This window comes from Furipterus horrens, unplaced genomic scaffold (genome assembly GCF_987537825.1).
Source record: "Furipterus horrens unplaced genomic scaffold, mFurHor1.1.pri manual_scaffold_3, whole genome shotgun sequence".
In the NCBI taxonomy this organism is placed as follows: Eukaryota; Metazoa; Chordata; class Mammalia; order Chiroptera; family Furipteridae; genus Furipterus; species Furipterus horrens.
In genome coordinates this window covers 148,458,317-148,480,184 of record NW_028327173.1, presented here as the reverse complement: position 1 = coordinate 148,480,184, position 21,868 = coordinate 148,458,317, and the positions used below count along the sequence as shown (strand labels likewise).

The 21,868-nt window shown below is 47.4% G+C and overlaps 1 protein-coding gene and 1 pseudogene across 3 annotated transcripts in view; both read right to left on the bottom strand.

The window, feature by feature from the left end:
- Window positions 1-21,868, bottom strand: part of MAPKBP1 (mitogen-activated protein kinase binding protein 1) — a 58,425-nt gene that overhangs the window by 9,567 nt on the left and 26,990 nt on the right. For all 3 annotated transcript variants that reach the window (XM_090270452.1, XM_090270454.1, XM_090270453.1), the window contains exons 2-11: window positions 16,291-16,382; window positions 5,455-5,517; window positions 5,166-5,223; window positions 4,311-4,481; window positions 3,783-3,920; window positions 3,370-3,552; window positions 2,626-2,786; window positions 1,688-1,877; window positions 979-1,125; window positions 582-757 (exon numbers count right to left, since the gene is read on the bottom strand). In XM_090270452.1, coding sequence (XP_090126578.1) covers window positions 582-757; window positions 979-1,125; window positions 1,688-1,877; window positions 2,626-2,786; window positions 3,370-3,552; window positions 3,783-3,920; window positions 4,311-4,481; window positions 5,166-5,223; window positions 5,455-5,517; window positions 16,291-16,382 — 1,379 coding nt within the window. The remainder of the gene's footprint in view (window positions 1-581; window positions 758-978; window positions 1,126-1,687; window positions 1,878-2,625; window positions 2,787-3,369; window positions 3,553-3,782; window positions 3,921-4,310; window positions 4,482-5,165; window positions 5,224-5,454; window positions 5,518-16,290; window positions 16,383-21,868) is intronic.
- LOC150016331 (cytochrome c oxidase subunit 6C pseudogene) lies at window positions 18,065-18,267 on the bottom strand (annotated as a pseudogene).

Sequence of the window (21,868 nt, the reverse complement as noted above, 5' to 3'; positions counted from 1 at the left end):
TGATTTAAAAAACCAAGAAATTTACATTCGTATAATACTATTAATAAAAGTCTTTAATTTCACCAGTTTTTCCACAATGTTCTTTTTCTGGATCCAGGATCCTATCCAATTTTCATTTAGTTCTTATTTCTCTTTAGTTTCCTGCAGTCTTGAATAATTCTTCAGTCTCTCCTTACCTTTCATGACATTGACACTTTTGAAGAGTATTTTGATCAATACAGGTACTCTGTGGCATACTCTGTGGCATGTACCTCAATTTGAGTTTGTCTGATGTTTTCCCTTGATTGGACTGAGTTTCTGCATTTTTGGCAAGAATACCAAAGAAATAATAATACTATGTCCTTATTAGTATATCATATTATGGGCTTCATAATATTGATAGGAAAATATTAAGCTTGGTCACTTGGTTGAGATGGTTTCTACTGGATTTCTTCATTGTAAAGTTATCTTTCCCTTGTATATATAAATATCTCCCCCAATCTTTTTGAGCCAAACTCTTCTAAAGCTCTGTCCTTGAGGACCTAACTCCCCCAGCCTGCACCATGAGAGGCAGTCAGTACCCATCCCAGGTCTAGCATTACCTGAGTGTGCCCATACGGTCCCCTGAAGCTAGATGCTGTCCATTGGGGCTGATGCACAGAGAACGGATGCCCACACGGGGATCCATCAGGGACCCATCAGCTTTGTCTCCTCCAGGCAGTTCAGTGTCCAGTAGGGCCTGAGCGTTCCCATCCACATAGATGATCTTAATGAGGTCCTAGTGCAACAGGTGCAGAGAATAACTGGATAAGGCGGGGCTGACCCAGGATAACTGCAAGGGGAGAGGGTTGCTGGACAAGGTAAACCCTTGGTTTGCAGAGCTCAGTCAAATAAAAGCTGGAATATTGGAGTCTGGGGACCCAGTTCCTGAAAAGGTGTGAAGGCTGAGGGGACGGGAATACTAAGTACCGGGTGGGGCCCTAAGGCCTGAGGGCTCACATTGCTAAGGATATTTCGGTGCAAGGTGGAGCCATGCACCCCGGAGCTCTCTGTATTCCACAGGCGGATGGTGTTGTCTGAGGAACAAGTGATGAAGGAACTGGGGGGAAGGCAGGCTTGGTTACTGTCCTTCACTTCTGGGTAGACCTGAAGGTGTAGAGGGAACAAAGTCAAATCTCCAGTTAGGGAGCAGTCGTTTGCCCAGGGAAGAAGAGAATGGCATTAAAGGGATAAGGCTGGCTAAGACTTAGCCCAGTCACATAGTAAGCATGCCATAACTATTACATAGTCTTCATAATCACTAAGGGAAAGTCTCTGTACCAGGGTCTCTTCTATGTCTCCCACTTAACATTATTTCATTTAACCTTTAGAACAGTTAGATCAATCAGGTGCATCGCTTTACAACTGAGGAAACTGAAGCTCAGTCAGGTTCATTAACTTGTCCAAGATCACCCAACCTAGGACAAGGCAAACCTAAGAATGGACAGGGACACATTGGAAGAAGCCTGAGAAACATAAGCACTAAAATTAAAGCTCAAGCCTCGGGGCCTATCTGAGGATAGGCTAATGCACAGGGACGTCACTAGAGAAACAAGGAGGCAGCAGGAACATAATGTCATATGCCCAAAACTTGGGGATCCCCACTTTCCGTCTTCACAACGGTACCCCGGCAAACCTGGTCAGTCTCAAGCCGTCCCAGCCCACCTACCTCCACACTCCAGACGCAAGAGGAATGATACAGAGCTGAGTACACCTTGCCCACTTTCTTGGGGTCCCTCACATCCCAAACATAAATGCTGTGGTCGTTGTACACACAAGATAGCCACTGATTAGTGGGATCAAAGGTCAAGGCAATGGTGTCCGGATACCTGGCATTGGCCACTCCAGAGAAGAGGCGACTGTGGGAGAGAGGACAAGCAAACTGTTGAGTGAAGAGCTGATGAAACCAAGGACTGAAAGGAATGAACAGAAGGCAACCCATGAAGGAAGGAGCAGAACATGAGGAGCCTTGTTCAGACCTGAACGTTTGAAAGCAGTTGCTTAAGACAGACAGAAACAGCTCCTGACAGCTGTCAGCTGGGAGCTGACCTGGCACTGGCTGCTGGGCCTTGATGTTCTCCTGACGAACACAAACAATGTCACAGAACACCAAAGTCAGACAAGGTAGCTCTATGGCCACGACGGAGCAAAACAAATACAAGACTACTCTGTCACTGTGTCTGAGCAGAGACCAAAACAAGATCACCGTGCTGAGTCCAGAAGTGACCAAGTATCACCTTTTCCCATCTATCAAGATTGATTGCTGCTTCTTTACCAATTATAGCTTTAGTCCCACCTTTCAAATAAAATTATTAGGATGTCTAATTATAGAATTGCCCCTACTTCCTGACAGCATCAGACCAGAGCAAAATTTCAGCCTCTTGAACCATCTCTAAAATCACCTCACACAATACCCCAACTCTTACAATACCCCCTACTTACTGAGATACTCCCCAGTTCTCCTTGGGTGCAAGAGTACCAATAAACCCAAATTTGTTTGTCTACAGAGGTATTCCTGGTTATCTTTGATACATTCTTCACTGTGTTCACTGAAGGCTAGACACAGCAGGAGGCTCTGAAGGGAGGCTGGGGGCCCACAGAGCTCACCTGGCCTCAGTGATGCTGGCAATGTCTGTCCCCAAGGCATGGGGCCGGGGCAGGGTGCTGAGAAAGTGCAGGTTAGAGGGGTTGAAGAGGCGCACGGTGCCATCAGCACAGCCACAGAAGATGTAGTCTTGGCTCACAGAGATGCAGTAGGCCACTGTGGTCTGCAGGCAGAGGGGCTCAGGTCAGCACAGGCCACCTACCCAACCCCCCCTCAATAGCCATGTGCCAAGAGGAGGGACTAGGCAACGCAGGGTCAGGGTCGAGGGAAAAGCAGCTCAGCTGCTCTGGCCTGAGCCCCTCAGCTGTTATCTAGAAACACCTCTCCCTCCAGCAGCAGGTGCCAGAGGGCCCACAACCATGTGCAGTTTGGGGGATGGGAGCTGGGACCCTCCTAAGGTGTTAGAGGTTTTGGCAAAGAAAACAAAGTAGGAAAAGCCCAGCAAAGAGAAAGAAACAGCGCGAGAAAAACAGGAGAGTCTAGGCATCACTTACTGCGAAGCTGTCTGTGTTCTGAGCAGAAGAGGAAAGCAGGGGAAAGAGAGACAGAAAGAGAGCAGAGAGGAGGCAGTTACACAGATCTCCGTGGGGGGGAACTGGGCCAAGCTCTGGCTCCCTTGAGCTGCTTCTCCTGGGGTCCCCTCCAGCATGCATGGGGGACAGGCCCCTGGGGTGGAGCCACAGGCATAAGTTCTTCCCTGAGCCGAGACATGCACAGCCCCAGGCAACTGGGCCAGAGGTACTTACTCTCAGCTCCACCCACTTATCCAAAAGCCTCCGATCGCTGAACTCGCACAGCAGCCCTGAGGACGTGATGCAGAAGGTGCTGTCTGCCTTCTTCCCTCGGCCACAGGCCACGTCAGTGAACAGGTTGTTCCGCAGCTCCCCCAGCAGCCCTGAGCGGCCCAGCAGTGGCACCGTGGCATTCACCTGTGGAAACACAACGCTGCTGCCCATCCATCCACCCCAGAGCCTGCCTCTGCAAACCAGCCCCCTTGCTTCTGAGACTCTACTCCTTGGCCCAGAGAGCATCTGACTCATCCAGAACTTCTGTGTGGCCACTGAGCAAGCAGAAAAGGGCCCAAGGGGAGCATGGTCTCTCCTGAGGTGGGCTGAGCAGGCCCTGGCCCTGGTGGCTACTTCCAGCCTCAGCATCTCACCTTTGAGGTCTTACTGTCATCGAGGTACCAGAATTTGATATGCCGGTTGCCTGCAGTGACAAAGTAGCTGCAATCTTCAGAGAAGGACACTGCTGTCACCCGACTGGACACCTTATTGGAGGCCACTACAATGTTTTTCTGGAGAGAAAGCCAAAAGAAAAATAAAGGTTCTGCCTCTTTGAGCTAAGAAGGCACAGAGGAGAGTAGGATTGCATAGTATTTGTACTTGAAAAAAATTTTTCTTTCTGGGGTTTACAGGTCAGAAAAAAAAGGGGAAGAAGGAAAATCCCTTTCTAGAGGAATTGAAAAGATTCATTTCCTCCAGAGGTCCTCAAAGGCATGAAACTAGTTCCTTTCTACCAATACGTTTGGTGACACAGTTGCTCTTTCCTGCCTCAGATCATTTTCTAGAATGAGACTGAAATCAGCAGAATAGAGTAAAGGGACTCCGGTCAGTACTTTCCTGGCTCCCCAACTGGCCCTCGGACCCTCATGAGACTGCCAGGCCAGCCCACCCAGCCTACTCACCTTCCAGGACCAGACGTTGACAATCATGTCATGCTGGTAGCCCACGGAGACGATGTACTTGGCGCTAGGGGAGAAGGCCACACAAGCCACACCGTACTTGTGCTCCTGCAGCTCTGCCACCTGGCTACGCTCAGCCACATCCCAGATGCGCACTGCTGGCATGTGCCCGCTCTGTAGGGAGGCAAGAGCTGGAAGTGAGGGGCGGCAGAAGCATACAGACCCCACCAGCCTTTCAGCGTGGCGGCCCTCACCTCCCCAACTATTCAATACAATCTTTCTAATGGCCTTCTGGCCAAGAGTCAAGAGCAGAGTGCTATACAGGGCAAAGGTAGAGGAGGAAACAATAAATATCTCAGGACAGCAATGATTATCAGGGCGAAAATGGCCCCAGATTTTATTCAGTATCTCTGGGTGAGGGTCTGCACCTCTGTATTTGCTCAAAGCTCCTTTAGAGATTCTGATGGGCAACCCATTTCCGCCCCCACCGCCTCCCTGTAAGGCTGAGCAGCTAAGAGGGATCCCTCAGATGCCCAGCAGGGGGCCTCTGGGGATAAGGAATATTTTAAGGCAGTGATTTTCAGTGTGCTTCCCAAACCCAGCAGAAGCAGTAAGTAGTAGGAACATTTTAGAAATGCAAGTTTTGGAGTCACACCCCAGACCTACAGAATCAGAGACTCTGGGGTTAGGCCCAGCACCGTGCACTTCAACAAGCCCTTCACGCGATGCTGACACACACTAAAGCTTAAGGGCCACTGTTTTCAGATACAGCAAACAACAGGATTTGGCTTCTGTTCAGGAAGCACCCCTAACTAGGCCTACAACTGTAGCTCTCTGCAGCTCCCTTTCCTCACTCACCTCTCCAGTGACCAAGTACTTGCCATCAGCAGAGAAGGCAAGGGCAGTGATGGTTTTCCTGCAAGAGACGAGGCTGGCTCAGAGGGGCACCGGCAGCCTGGCCTAAGCCTGGCTCCCTCACAGTGCCCTCAAAAGGCAAGACCAGCAGACACCAATGGCACATGTGGCACTTCCCTCTCTGACCCTGGGGCCCAACCAGGTGCCACTCCCAGGAGCCAGAGAGCAGACTGAGCCCTTGTCACAGACCCCAGGAGAAGGAGGAACTCCCTGAGAGCCCAGACCCACGTACCTGGAACTGTTGAGGATGTGGTGTTGTTTGTGTTTCCGGGGATTGAACAGCACAACCACACACCTGGAGGGATGAGTTAGACAACAGACTGAGCACCAAACCACAGCTCCCCCAGGGGCTCCCAGGCCACCTGGGGATTCCAGTAGCCCAGAAGAGAGGCTCCACTTGCCACCAAGGTCAACCTGTTCTTGCTTCCTTTCCTTGCCCACAAGGGCCTATCTCTGCAGCCCTATGAGGCTGAAAGGAGTCCCTGGAAGCCTATCCCCACCAGTTCCTCAAACACCACACCATCGCTGGTCATACCCACAAAGAGCAGCATCTTCACACAGAGCCCAGGGAGGGGTACAGAAGGGAAGTGTACACGTGACTGGCAATGCAGGCCATGGGTGTATAGGCTTGGATCCACATGTGTCAAGCATTTGTGCTCCAAGGAGAGGTGAGGCCTCTCACATGTGCGCCCATGTGTGTACTTGGCAGGAGCTGGCCCACCACACCCTGTACATGTCAGATGAGGAAGAGGGTGGGAGGCACAGGGCTAAAATTGCAAAAAGGCTCTGTAAGACTAAGGGGAGGGGCAGAGAGAACCTGAGAGGGCCCGAGGAAGCCTGTTCATGTCTCAGAGCTCCCAGGCCCAGCCCTGAAAATCCCTGGCCCCAAGGAGCCTTAGATGAACCCTCCAGATTGCCAGAAGGCAATCAGGGACTCCACCTGCCGTGCACAGAGAAGGATGGCAGCACACTCTCTGTCTGGTGGCAAGACTGGATGGGATCAGGTACAGAGTGACTTTCCAGAGGCAGCTCCAGAGAGGAGCCTAGATGGTAGGCGTCAGGGGCAAGAAACCGGAAGCCACAGCTCACCAGGGTACTCCTTTAGGCTGCTTGGCTATTGCAGACCTAGTCCTGTTGTCCCTCCTGCCTCCACTTCACCGGTACTGTAACTAGCTGACAGGAGCAAGTGTGGGGCCGGGGACAGGGAGAGCATGAGCAGAGGGCAACTTCCCCAGACCCAGGCTTATTCAGTAGGAAACCCTGTGGCCCCCACACCTGAACCTCCCAGTTGCTGGAAACTTGAAGCAAAGGTGGGTACAAACGTAGTATCTTAGGCTCAATAAACCACTCAAATATGCAAATTCCACAGGCAATCTCAGAGGACACTGGGATCTCTGAGGTGCACCTGATACACCCAACTGCCAGGCTGACCAACAGCCTTGGAATTCCTGAGTCATAGCCTCTTCTCCTCCAACCCCCTCCCTCAAACCCTTCCTGTTTCTTTCCCCTTCTCTTCCCATCTCCTAATCTTTCCCTTGTTCCCCTTTCCTCATTCCTTTTGCCTTTTTCTTTTTACACCAACTTGCAGCCTCCTGCTTCCTGGTTTCCAGGATGCCATGTCAGGAGTTTTCATTTTTTTGAGAGGGGAAAAAAAAAAATCACATCTTTATTTTCATTAACCTTTAACTAACATTTATCATTTCCTTCTATTTTTTTTCAATTAAGGTTGAAAAAAATATTAATATAAAATTAATATAACAATATAATATTGTTATATTATTTTCTGGTGTACACCCCAGTGATTAGACATTATATAACTTACTAAGTGATAATTCCGATAAATCTCATACCCACCTGGCACCACACATAGTTATTAGAACATTATTGACTGCATTCCCTGTGCTGTGCTTTACATCCCACAGCTATTCTGTAACTACCAGTTCGCACTTCTTAATCCCCTCACCTTTTTCTCTCATTCTCCCCAACCCCTCTCCCCTCTGGCAACCGTCAAAACATTCCCTGTATCTATGAGTCTGTTTCTGTAATTGCTTGCTTGTTTTGTTTTTTAGATTCAAGTGTTGATAAGATATGTATTAATAGCCATTTTATGGTTTATATTTTTTTATCTTTTTTTTCCTTCATCTTCTTAAAGAAGACCCTTTAACATCTCATATAATACTGGTTTGGTGGTGATGAACTCCTTTAGCTTTTTCTCGTCTGGGAAGCTCTTTATCTGTCCTTTGATTCTAAATGATAAGCTTTGCTGGGTAAGAACAATCTTGGCTGTACGTCCCTGCTTTTCATGACTTTCAATATTTCTTGCAAGTCCCTTCTGTCCTGCAGAGTTTCTATTGAGAAATCAGCTGATAGTCTTATGGGAACTCCCTTGTAGGTAACTAACTGCTTTTCTCTTACTGCTTTTAAGATTCTCTCTTTGGCCCTGATGGGTGTGGTTTAAGTGGGTTGGGCATCACCCGTAGGACCAAAAGGTCACCATTTCAATTACTGGTCAGGGCACATGCCTGAGTTGCAGGCCAGGTCCCCAGTTGGGGGCGTGCAAGAGTAAGCTGATTGATGTTACTCTCACACATCAGTGTTTCTCTCTCTTTCTTTCCTTCTCCCTCCCTTCCCTTCTCTCTAAAAAGAAAAGAAAATCTTTAAGATTCTCTCTTTGTCTTTAACCTTTTGCATTTTAAATATGATGTGTCTTGGTGTGGGCCTCTTCGAGTTCATCTTGTTTGGGACTCTCTGTATTTCCTGCACATATATGTCTATTTCCTCCACCAAATTAGGAAATCTACTGTCATTATTTTTTCAAATAGGTTTTCAATTTCTTGCTCTCTCTCTTCTCCCACATTTTTTCACTCCCTTTAACTTGCTATGCTTCTCCCACTACAGGGCCTTTAAGAAGCCGCTTCCCTTGTCTAGAACATTCTCCTCCCTCTTTTTCAACTAGTTAACCTTAGTCCTCTTTCAGTCTTTCAGATCTCAGGTTATATGGCCTCACATATGCTGTCATAGTACAGTGTATCAATCTTTGGTGACATTTATCATAGCTGCAATTTTACATTTAGTATTGATCATCTCTCCCATTAGACTATGTATTCCATGAGGATGGGAACTGGTTTTGCTCACTGCTTTGTCTCCTGGGCTTAGCACAGTTGTTCAAGAACCTTTTACTGGAAGGATGAGTGCCTCCCCTGGTCCACTATCTTGGTCCTGTGGGGCATCAGTTCTTCTCCCTGCTCCTTGCCTCACCTATCTTCCACAGCAGGAGGCACCGAGGACCTCTGGAGCCTCAGAGGCAGTGTGGGGCAATGGAGACATTATGAGTTTGGAGTCAGAGACCAAGGTTTGAGTCCTTGTTCTGCCATGTACACCTAGTGACCCTGGTTAAGTCACGAGCCTGTTTCCTTATCTATAAAAAAAGGAGACATCTGAATTTAGCTCAAAGGACCTCTGTAAGATTAAGTGAATTTTTTGACACACAGTAGGAGCCAAACAAATGGCAAGTCTTAATATTACTACTCCTGGAACATGGAAATTGAAGCTGAAAGGGGGCTCCTGGCTGTGGGGAACAAGGTGCCAAGAGATCATGTCAGGTTTTTCCTTTGGGAGAATGGAGGTGAGTCCTGTTAGGAGCTGAGCAATGGTAAAAAAAAAAACTTTAAAGGAGGTTTTAGTTTTTGTTCTGGGAAAGCAGCCAAGAAAGGAGAGTTGGGTTAAGGTTGGGGAAAGAAAACATCTGCATCTTCACAGACTTAGGAAATGATAAGCTTGGAAGGTAGCAAGGAAAGAATGGAGAATTATTGGGGGGAAAATTACCTTAATTATCTAGGACAGCAGCACAGAAACATGGAAAAGTAACAGAAGTGCCATCTCCTGTCTCAGTTAAAAAGCCTCGCATGAGAGTTTCAATGAACTCTAAACATGAAGGCACCCACTTCTTTAAGTAACTGGTCTCCTGCTCTTCACAGAGGCCAATAAGAGTTACAATGTTTCAGGCACTTCCTATGTACCAGGCACTCTGCTAAGCAACTCTAATATCTGGTCTTGGCTAATCCTTACAACAACCTCTTGGGGCACTGGTACAGTTACCCCCACTGCACAGATGGAGAAAGGAGTTCAGAGCAGTGAGGTAATTTCCTCAAGGCCATTCAACTAAATCAAAACAGAGTCAGGATACCAGAAGTAGTGCTCCAAGAAAAGCAGAGTAAGTGGGGGAAAGAAAAGAAAACTGAAGTTGCCCTGACTGGGTAGCTCAGAGTGTCATCCCAATATGACAAGGTTATGGGTCTGATCCCCAGTCAGGACATAAACAACAATCAACCAATGAATGCATAAATAAGTGGAGCAACAAAAATCAATGTTGCTCTCTGTCTCCCTCTCTCTAAAATCAATTTTAAAACAACAACAACAACAAAAACAACCTGAAGTTGAAACACAGGAAGTACACTGACCTAAAGAGCAGGGTGCCAAGGGCAAGAGCCTCTGAGAAGAGGGAAAGGACCCTGGGCGCTTTGAAGGGAAAAGGATTTAGGTGTTAGAATTTCTGGATATCAGAACAGAGTACAATGAAAATTATAGCAGTTACAGTTCAAAGTTCATAGATTTAAATAATTAGATTTTACACATAATTCAAAGTGTGAAAAATTATATGATGCCCCCCAGACCTGCAACCATCAGGAAGAGCCCAGCAAGTTTTCAGGCTAACTGGCGTTAGCTGAACTCTCTTGCTGTCTGTGCTGACCTGTTGAGGAGGCCCTCTGCTAGCTCCTCTCTCCAACAAAGGCTTCTAGTCTAAGTGGTTACAAGTTACCTAGCTTTTTGGTCAGCTACAGATAAACCATGGCAGAAGGCTTCAGCTGAGGGCTGATCTGACTTGACTGGACTCAATGCATATTACAGCCAGTAACATTCCAAATCCAACACAGGTAGGTGGTGAGGGCTCTATGGTAAGTTTTTGAGGTTTGCTTTAAACCTATCATCCCAAAGCAGCATTGGGACCTTCAAGGACAATGCATCACACTGCTTAAAACACTTTCTAGGTAACTGCACACAAATTCTGAGTCTTATTGGGTCACATATTTTGTTTCTTCCTTCCCTTAAGTTAAACTCCTCGGTGGAAGGAGGAGGAGACGGTGTGTGTGTGTGTGTGTGTGTGTGTGTGTGTGTAAAAACACAAAGTAGAGAGAAAGATGACTGGCTACGAGGCACCCCTTCCCTTCTCTAACACCCTCACACACACACACACACACACACACATATACGCAGTATAACCTGAAAAATTCTCAGGTGTGGCATGAAAGAGTTAAACAAAGGAGGGAAATACACAGAAGTATGCCCTTAAGCTGAAATTTTTACTTCTAATTATTCAAATGTGGAAACCTCCCAACACAGAGAGAGAGGAAGAAAGACATCAACCCATGGTCACACTTGTGGGGACAATAATACAGATGATGAAGTGAGGACAGAACTTGGCAAAGACACCCACGGTCCCCTGTGTCCAGCTTGTTGAGGTCCTCTCAAAAGAACAGATGAAAACATTGATGTGGGAACCCCCTCAGTCTTCTCTGAGCAAGCTCCTTCGTCTGCTAGGGAGAAAAGGGTGGGGCTCAGTTTGCATCAATATTTGGCCCTTGGCCTTCAAGTCCCTTGACCCCGCCCAGCACAGCAAGCAGTCATCTTCACGTGGCCCTTGCAGCAGTGCTGGCTGAAATCCTCAACACAAGGGCTGGGCTGGCCCAGACAGCTGAGTCCCATAATTCAGAACCCCAGGGTGCAGGTGCCATGAGACTGCTCACTCTCACAGGAAGACAGTGAGGCCTCAGTCGCTGGAGCCTCAGCCAGGGAGTCACATGGTGCACCAGTACCAGGTACTGGGCCCACTGCCCAGGCTCTTCTCTGAATCAGGAAAGGCCAGCCCTTAACAACCCCCGCCCCGGGACGGGTCCAGGCCTGCTGCTCTCACAAAGAGCCCAGCATTCCCACATGATCTGCCTCCTATCACTCTCCATCCTCCGGAGGGTAGAAGCAGATGAACCCTGAGACAAGCAATGAATGCAGCAGCACATACATGGAGCAAGACACAGAAAGATGAAGCAGAGACCCTGCACGTCACAACTTCTTCTTTCAGACCCGGTAACATCTGGTGACTCACAGGAGCACACCAAAGGCCCCTCGAGCTCGCTCCAATGTCACCCTCTAGCCCTATTTAACACTACAACGTCGTGGCCCCCACAGTCCCTATTCCCCCTCATTGCTCACTGCTTGTACTTTTCCACAGCCCACATCAAGCTGTCATGCTCTATCTAGTTTACTTTCTGAGGGGGAAGGGGTCCACCTTTACCAGCAGATTGACAGCTCTGTGAAGGTGGTATTTTCATCTGTTTTGTTTACTGCTACATCCCCGGAGCCTAGAAAACAGGCACTCAATAAATATTTACATCTCCAGCTACCAGATCTCAAAGCCCTGATTGCCGAAGAACCTCCTACGCAGCAAACCGGTGAACTAGGGACCCAGGGCAAGTCCACGATTCTCCCCATCTCAGGCTTTGAGGATGCACTGACACTCGAGAGCAGAATGATGATGGAAACAAGAAAGCTACAGTTAGAAAGACCTGTCTGAGCCCTGGCTGCTGTGGCTCAGTGGATTGAGCATCGGCCTGCGAGCCAAGTGTCGCTGGTTCGATTCCCAGTCAGGGCACATTACTAGGTTGCACTTCAGATCCCCAGTTGGGGGCGTGAGTGAGAGGCAACCACATAGTCAAAAAAAAGAAAGACCTGTCTGCTAACATACTGTGTGATCTTGGGCATATTCCTTAACTTCTCTGAAAGTCAATTTCCTCATCTGTAAAATAGAAATAATAATGTCTACCTCAAAGAATTGTTGAGAGACTGAAGATCCTGTGCAAAGTAACCAGCATGATGCTCCTAGACATCTTCTTGAAGGACATTGTTGTACACGAAGAATGAGGGCATGGCTATCCAGGAAGGCAGCAGCTGCAGCAGGGCACCCCAACTACGACTTGCAGGATATCAGTGACTCATTAGGGTCCTCATCCAGGTGTGCAATTACAAACTGGCCCTCCGGATTCATCCGCAAGGGCAAAATCTTACAGCTTTAATTATTCTAAGAGATAATGAGTCTAGGATGTTTCCTAGGGCACCCTTGGTTGTGGTTCTCTTTAGATACCCAGACTCCAGAAGCCTTCCAAATAAGTAACCCTCTTAGGCCGGGCCATGAAATCCACTGGCATATCTGTTTCTGGGACACTTTACGACCCCCCCGCCCACTGCCACCAAGGCATGAGAAAAGACTTGGTAATAACCCAGTGAATAACATGGCCACTGGTGTAGAGCTACCAGTACACTTCTTTCTGTGGACTCTAAACATATTTTCTTCCAGGGCAAGAGGTGAATCTCTGTGAGCTGCAAGACTTACAAGCCAGGTCAAAGTGGCAGTGTCTGAGCCTCCCTGCTCTCAGCCATATGGTCTGGCCACCATGGCCACTGTTTAGTCCCTCAGGCAAGTAAATGTGTCTCCCCTTTCCTCGGGACCTTTGCACTTGAGGTTTCCTCCACCTGGAACACTTTGGTGTCAATCTTCACATGTTGATTCTTCCATCACCCAGTTTTATTTTCTTCAAACACTTATAACTCTCTGACAGTCTCTTGCTCACTTATTTGTTTACATGCTTATTGTCTGCTTGCCCTTCTTGAACCTAAACCCCACAAAAGGTGTGACCCTATTTGTCTTATTTCCATGATTCATATCTCTCAGGGTACCAAGTCAAGCATCCTCTTCTCTCAGGTTCACCCAGTCTCTCCACAGCCCCTGACACAGGGCTTGCCACAGAGAACAAGAAGGATAGTTATGCTCCTTCAGCTCAGATGTCACTAGAACATAGTTCAGGAAGAGATTCTGTGGCTTCGTGCCCAGGCCAGTGTTTTGAAACTGGGGACCTCAGCATAAATTCCAACATGAGCTGAGTAAGTGGAGGGCCTTTTCAGGACAGCTGAGTTTCCCCTCCTCTTCCTAGGAAAAGTTACCAAGAGATCTCCTCTTGGCTGCCGGACAGGATCAGTCACCTTTCCAGGAGACCTTCCACTCCAGTAGCTCCTCCACCCACAGCACTCACCGAGGCCAGGCCCTGGCACCGGGGGTCAAGAGAAACCCCTTCTCAGAACTGAATGGCCCCACAGCAGCAGTAAGGGCTATGGAGGGCTCTCAAGCCCCTGAACACTCTACGAACCTGGCCAGGAAAGGGGCCTGAGTCAGTTCCGGATGTTCAACTAAACTGAGTCCCTCAAAGGGGCTACCTGGGGACCAGCCTGGTATCCTAGGGCAGGGGGCTTGAAGTGTGACAGGTGAGGGGCAGGCTTCCTGTGGGGAGAACAGCAGCAAAAGGAGAACTCTGGAGAAGAGACACTGGGGCTACTACAACTGAGGGGGGTCCCTGCCCAGAAGCTTTAGCCCACCTCTGCCTGACACACCTCCCCCTCCACCCTACCCTCCAGGAGCTGTTTCATTTCCTTTCAGAAAACTGTTTGGGTTTGATATTTGCCTCTAGGCCTCTGGGAGAATTTTCTGAGCTTTGTTTCTCTTGTTTCTAGGATACCTGAGCTGCTCCTAGAGCAACAAGCTCAGTAGGAACAAGAGAGTAGGGGTGAGAGCGGGGGTGTTAGGATCACAAATAGGAAGAGAAGGAAGAGAGGGAGGGAGGGAAAGAGCCTGCTTGGCTGACACAGACTTTGGTGGCACCCAGATACCCCAGAGGCACACCAGGGAGCTTTAGCACAGGGCAAAACCAAACAACCAGAAAGGGGCCACTTGCAAAGAGAGGACTTCAAGTGCTAGGATACCAAAAGGTCAGGGAGTAGATCGGGGATTGGGGCACTGCCCAGGGCTGGCCCAAGACAAGCACACTGAGGAAATCTACCAGAGGTCACAGCACGAATCTTCCATACAACACCTGTAAGGATAATGACTGGCAGGCACAAGAGCCAGGCTGGGACCTGCCCTTAACCAGAAGCACACGCCCTTAAAGGCACCAGGCCTGGGATCTGGGGGTGTTACAGGGAAGAGAGGGGCAGCAGGGCTCCACAATTCCAAGGGCAGGGACACAGGGCTCAGCACACACCCAGGCCTTTCCCAGCCAGCCCCAGCCCCACCTCCAACAAGAAGGAACCTAGCTTTCCCAGGCAGAGGCCGGCACCAGCGGAATTCCCCTGAGGCGGGCTGCCCAGGGTATCCAGCAACAGAAGTCATTCACCACTTGCTTCTGGAGGGGGAGAAGGAGGCCAGTTCAGGCTCTGCAGGGTAAAGCCAGTGCAGATCCCACAGCATCCCCACCACACATCAAACGCCAGAGGGCCACTCAGGAGAGACACTGACCCCAGAACCCATGGGCAAAAATCTCCTTGATGTAAATGGAGATGCCCATAAACTGAGCATTTTTCATTTAAATAGTAAAATGAGAAAAGCAGCTTTTAAAAATGAGAAGAAAGCCTGGTCTTGCCCCATTGTAAAAGTAAGAGCTCAGCAGTCAGACTACTTGAGTTGGAATCCCAATAAAGACACTAGCTGTGTGACCTTGAGCAAACTGCTTAAGCTCTTTGAATCCTGGTTTCTAAAATATAGGATGGTAACAGTTCCAACCTCACAGGACTGCTCTGACTATCGCATAAAATAGTTCTTGTGAAATGCTTAACAAAGTGCCTGGCACAGAATAAGTTCTTGATAAGGTAGCTTTTTTGATGGGACGACACAATAAAGAAGACCCTGTATCTGGTACAAAACCCACAGGAGTTGCTGCACAGCCCCCACTGGGGAGCTGCGCATTCCCAAGCTGAGGGCGGGGCAAAACAGGGAGGGCAGTGGCTTCCCAGTGTCATGCTCCTGTGCTCAGCAGCAAGGAACAGAAGCTGACAGAACCAGAAGCAGGAGGCGCCCCAACCCTCCAAAAGAAACACTCCTGCCAAAGCCCAAAGAAAGAACGGTTAAGGGCTTCCCATTGGCAGGAGCAGAGGAGTGAGAAGGCAGTGAGGAGAGAGGGCACCACCCAGAGCCTGCTCTTCCTCCACAGCAGTGACATCTCTCAACGTGCCTGAAGCAGGCAAATTAATAGCCAAAATGCTCATCAACTGATGAAGAGATAAAATGTGGTATTTTATCTTTAATGGAAGGTTATTTGGCCATAAAAAGGAATGAAGTACTGATACCTGCTACAACATGTATGAACCATGAAACCATTATGCTAAATGAAAAAAGCCAGTCACAAAAGGCCAAATAGTGTATGGTTCCATTTCTATGAAATATCCAGAATAGGCAAATCTATAAAGACAGAACATAGATTAGCTGTTGCCCAAGGATAGAGATACATGTTAGGGAGAAATGGAGAGTGACTGTGCTAATGGGTGTGGGATTTTGTTTTAGGGATGATGAAAATGTTCTAGAATTGATTGTGGTGATGGTTGCACAACTAAGTGGAGATACTAAATTGTGCCTTTTATTGTATTTTTTTGAAGATTTTATTTATTTATTTTAAGAGAGAGGGGAAGGGAGGGAGAAAGAAACAGAGAAAAACATCGATGTGAGAGAGAAACATTAACTGGTTGCATTCTCGTACAAGCCCTGACTGGGGACTGAACCCGGAACCCAGGCATGCCGAGGAATTAAGCTGGCAACCTTTTGCTTTGCAGGACAACACCCAACCTACTGGGCCCCACTGTTCAGGGCTGAATCGCGCATTTCCAAAGGACCAATTATGTGGAATGTGAATTACTTCTGTGAATTAAAGCTGTTTTTAAAAACTACTACAAGGTAGATATTAAAGATGGTATCAGAAGCTGTGTATAATATAAAATGCCAATCTACATGTGTGGGTTTGTATGGATGTCCAAAAAGCCAGAGCCTTACCTGGCCCTGTATCTCCTTTACAAAAATAGCACCAAAACATTAACCCAGATGTATCTCCCAGAAGATATCAGAAAACCCTTGCCCATCCCAATTGGTTTATCATGGCTATAAACTCCCATGCAATAAGACTTCTTCCAAGATACTTACCCAGCTGGGTAGGCAACTAAACCAGATCGGGGGTCACAGGCAAGTCCTCTGCCTCCAGACACTGTTATTCCAAGTACCTTCTCCAAGGTCACCTGTTAGAGCAAGACAGAAAAGGGACATGTTATGGACAGAGTGGGGTTGGAAAGGAGGTACTGAAGGTACTCAGGACCACCCTATAGTACTGACTACTTTTCTGATGCCCATGTCTTCAGGAGAATGGGTTACTGACTTTTCCAGGTTCTGTTCTGGCCACAGGTCCCTTGATCACAGGGGAAAAAGCCGGTGTGCATCACTGACTTTTAACAGGGCTCAATCTGATGGCACCATGGGAATGAAAATGATAGGGTTAAAACTCTGCTCATAGGCACAGAGGATAAAGCACTCTCCCAATCCAGAAAGGCTCTGTTTACAAAATAAAGCCTTGGGTCCCCAGACTGGCTCTTGGGTGGATAAGACTTAGGGAGGTCACTGATCTCTGCGCCTTGAAAGGCATGAAAGGAAGTCCACTCAGATCTATCAAGAACCAGAAAAATGTTAGGTATCAATTAGGTGACTAATAATATCCCTGATCTTTGCATTCCATCATGTCCTTCCCCTCCATCAGAGGACTCTGCCCCACCCAAATATCTGCCAGTCATATAGACTATGAGCCTAGGAGGCAGAAACATGGCTTAATGTTGTGTTTTGCAAAGCATAGATGCTTGGAGGATTCTAATTATTATTATTAAGCCATAACTCCCACAGAGATGAAAGGGAAGCATGTGCAAAGTGCTGAGAGATTCTGAGAGACAGGGTCACACAAGACAGTCACCATCACTCTCATCACCCCACGTCTTCAGTCCCCAGGGCGCACATTGGACTAACCTTGAATTAGTGTACTAGTCTTTCTGCCAGATAACGCCATGTGAGAATCAGACTGCCCTGTAACTTCTTGCTTGTCACTGAACCTCACCCCCTGCTACAGAATGTCTTGCTTATCATTCCAGGTCCAGTCTTCTCTAGTACTGTCTGGACTCCCTGCACTGGGCCTCCTCAGGCATATCCTTGGTCTTCGTTGGTTCAGAGAAATGGGCTTCTGGATTTGAATGGCCAAGTAAACAGGCTAGGCTGTACTCTGCTAAGAGAGTCTTGGAGGCCCTAGGAGGGTGATGTGAACCAGAAATACTTCATGAGTGTTCATATCTGTAGCAGGATGATCTACTCCTAGCCTGGGCCAGTTTCTAGAGAGGGGAAGCCCAGAATCAATTAGGGTAATTTTAGGGTCACTTCTCTCTTACTTTCCCAAGTTGGGAATTTGAAGTGCTCCTAGAGGGCCTGTTTAAATTCTTATCTCCAAGGACCATTTTAGTTTAAATTAGGTTGGAAAGAAATGCCCTGTGGCTACTAAAGACCAAAATAAGTCTCTTGGGACATTATAGTTAAAACCTATTTCACAGAAGGGTCCCGAGAGTCTTCTGTGCTTCTTGGGGAGGTGGACTGAATTCTCAGTCTACTCACAGAGAGGCAGTTTAGTTCCAGGGGCCATACTAACCCATAGCCACCTGGTAAGCACCAAATTTGCCAGTTACTCCTGGGCCTATCTGAGGCACTGAACCTAGTGTGGGATAAACTAACTTTAGACTACTCAATGCATTTAAAAAAATTTTTTTAAATTGTTTATTTATCAAGAAAAACAACTCCTTGGCCCAAATATTCATGTTTCATAATTCAGGAACACAGGTCAATGACAAACTTCTATGGAACTCAGCCCAAAGAAATTCTTTACATTTGGAAATCACTTTACACTCTGAAAGACACCAGCTTTGCTCAATTCCTCAAAATCTTTCATGAATTCATAATTTCTATAGAAATCTCCATATGCATTCTGTCTTGTCAGCCACAGCAAACTTCTACATTGATTACTCCAACAATATGAAATCACTGACACTTGGCCAGAAGGCCAAACATCTGAGGTTTTGTCAAAGCACTGGAAGGCATAGTAATTATAATACTCTCCTTAACATCAAAATCCTTTCTGATGAAGAAATGGACCCTCAACACATATCCTGCCCCCCCCCCTTTTACCCAAGGACATGCTTATTGATTTTAGAGAGAGGGGAAGGAAGGGAGAGGGGAAAGGAAGGGATAGGGGGGAGGAGAGAAATATCGATGTGAGAGAGAAACATTAATTTATCACCAATTGTACATACCCCAATCAAGGACCAAACCTGCAACCCAGGCATGTACCCTGACCAGGAATTGAACATGCTATCCTTAGGTTCAAGGGACAACACTCCAACCAACTGAGCCACACTGGCAAGGATAGGGCAATATATTCTTTAAAACATTGTTTTAAAGATTTTATTTCATTTTTTTTTTTTAAGAGAGGGTAGAGGAGAGAAAAAGAGAGGGAGAGAAACACCGATGAGTGAGAGGGACATCAATTAGTTACCTCTTGTACCCGCCACAACCGAGGACTGGGCCACAACCCAGGCCTCTGCCCTGACCGGGAATCAAACCAGTGACCTTTCACTTTGTAAGACAATGCTCCAGCCAACTAAGCCGCACCAGTCAGGGCAGGGCGATACATTCTTTTTTTTTTTTTAATATTTCATTTATTTTTAGAGCGGGGGAAGGGAGGGAGAAAGAGAGGGAGAGAAACATCAATGTGCAGTTGCCTCTTGCACACCCCCAACTGGGGGACTGGTCCACAACTCAGGCATGTGCCCTGACTGGGAATTGAACTGATGACCCTTTGGCTCACAAGGTGTAGGGCAATACATTCTTAATGACCACCTGGCCTGAGCACAGAGCACTGGCAAGAGAGCACAAAATAATCCTGGGGAAATGTGGGGGACACTCATTTCGGGGCACCACTCCCTATCCTGGCACTGTGCCTCTAGCTATCCCAGAGGGAGGAGTGCTCAGGAACATTTCTGCTGCACCAACTGCCTGCTGCAGAGAAGAGAGAGAAGCCTGAGACCACATTACCCACATGGACAGGAAAGGTCATAAAATCAAGTGCAGTAAGCTGAAAGGCTGCTCAAGTCCTATTTTCTTCAAGCTAATCTAATTTCAGACAAATCTTTTGGATTCAAATTTGAATCAACCCTCCCCTTCCCTTCACCTTGGTCCCAAAGAATCAGACCAGTCTGCTGGTTCTCAGCTTCCCTCCCCTCTGACGGGAATTTGGGTGGGTGTTTTGTGGGTAGATGATCCAGTTCCACAGAGATTCATTCTGAAACTAGCTTGGAACTTACACCAGGGGTGTAAATAAAGCAGGAAGGAGACATGAGTTGCTCAGATCCTAAAGACCAGTGTTTATCAAAGGTTTTTTACTATGATCCACAAAAAGAAAGACATCTTATATCATGACCCAGTATATACTACACATGTATGTGCACAAAACTGAAATAAAGTTTCACAAAGTAACATTTACTCTTATTGCATGTAGTACTATATGCAATAAGTAATTATGCATATATGTATATGTAATTAGTAATGTAATATTAATGTAATATATTAATGTAATTAGTAATGTAACTGCCCTGGCTGGTTTGGCTCAGTGGATTGAGCGTCGGCCTGCGAGCTAAGTGTCGCTGGTTCGATCTTCCAGTCAGGGCACATCAGAGAAGGAAAACTCTGATTCCAAAAAACCTCCGCTGCCTTGCAGCATACCTCTTCAGGGGAAAGGCTAAGGGAGTAAACCCCGAAAGAAAATCCGGAGCCGGAGTCCTTAAGGCGGTTTGACGTTGTAGTCAACACCGGCAACTCCTGCGGCGCACCTGAAGCCAAGCTGTATTGACTCCGTCTTTCCCTTGGATCCTTCAGCTGCGAAGAGAGGGGGGGTCTGCTGCATGGGCAACAGCAGACCCTCCATATCACCCTGCCCAGGCTCTGTAGCTTCAGCTTCACTGGAGAGGACACTCCGGCGTCATCGCAAGATGTCGATTCAACACGGGAGGAGACAGATACCGTGTCACTCCCGAGTCGGACTGCACAGTCATTCTCGGCGGTGCAGATAGACTCTTAAGAAGCTACACCATCGTCTCTCGAGGCTCTGTAGCTTCAGCTTCACTGGAGAGGACACTCCAGCGTCATCGCAAGATGTCGATTCAACACGGGAGGAGACAGATACCGTGTCACTCCCGAGTCGGACTGCACAACCATTCTCGGCGGTGCAGATAGACTCTTAAGAAGCTACACCATCGTCTCTCGAGACGGACGGCTGCCGACTGAGTAATGTAATAAGTATATGTAATTAGTAATGTAATATTCTATTTTCCATTGTATTCTATTTCATTAAAAAAAAATTCTGAGCCCTGGCTGCTGTGGCTCAGTGGATTGAGCGTCGGTCTGCAAACCAAGTGTCGCTGGTTCGATTCCAAGTCAGGGCACATGACCAGGTTGTACGTCAGGTCCCCAGCTGGGGACGTGAGTGAGAGGCAGCCACACAGTGATGTTTCTCTCCCTCTCTTTCTCCTTTCCCTTCTCGCTGAAAATAAATAAATAAATAATTTTTTTAAAAAAATTCTGATCAGAACCCACTTTATTGATTTCATGACCTATAAAATGGCTAGAAGCTACCATTTGAGAAACCCTGCTACAGACCATCTTTCTCCTCCGGGTCTAGATTTCAGGTTCTTTCCTCTGGCACCTTTGTGTCCCCAGTCACTTTCCTCCTAGGATTCTCGGCAGTGTACAGACATCTAGGCTAGGAAACCCCACTGGCAGGAGTTTGCCTAGGCTCAAAACTTGGCTTACTTTCAAAGGATTTGTGGTATTTGACTTTTTCTGGCTTCCTGAACAACCAGCTATCCAAGAGCAGAGGGCAGTTCCCTTTGGCTCTGTGGAGGAGGGAAGAGGAGGGGAAAAACATTCAGGGGCATCAGCTGGTTTTTATTTTATGTTCTAACTCAAACCAGCTTCCTGTTTGCAGGGAGGTTTTGGACTGAGCTCCACTTTCAAAGGGTCTGAGAGTTCAGAGCTCCTGCAAGGCCTCCAACATCTAGGCTTATTTTGCAAGGCTCCAGCACAACGGACTTTATAAACTGACCCTCTCTCCCTCTCATAACTTTCTCCATATTCTTTATTTCCAAAAACATGGTACAGTTTCCATCTACCCTAGAAAATGGAGACAAACCTGGGCCCTTCCTGCAAACACACCACAGGCTAGAGGCACCCAGGTTCCAGAAGTGGTGTGCTGGAGCCAGGTTGCATTGGCTTGTGAAAGCTGATCATGCACATCTTTCTCCACCTCCACATTCAGTGACAGCACATTGCTAGCTTAAAATCACCACTGTGGGAATACCTACGCCATGGGAATCAGCAAACACTACCTATCAGAGTCCTTTTTTTCCCCTCAGAGAGCCTGTAAACATTTACCAATACACCACTGAGTTCAAGCAACTATTCTCTCTCACTTGGTACGTGACTGTCACTCCCATGTGTTCTCTCTGCTTCAGGCTTTGCCCCCTACAGTCTTTTTCCAACATGACAGGCCACAGTGATTCTTTTAAAATATACCTGTGATCATGTCATTACTGTGCTCAAAATCTTCCAATGGCTTCCTATCCTGAAGTTCAAATACAAATGCTTT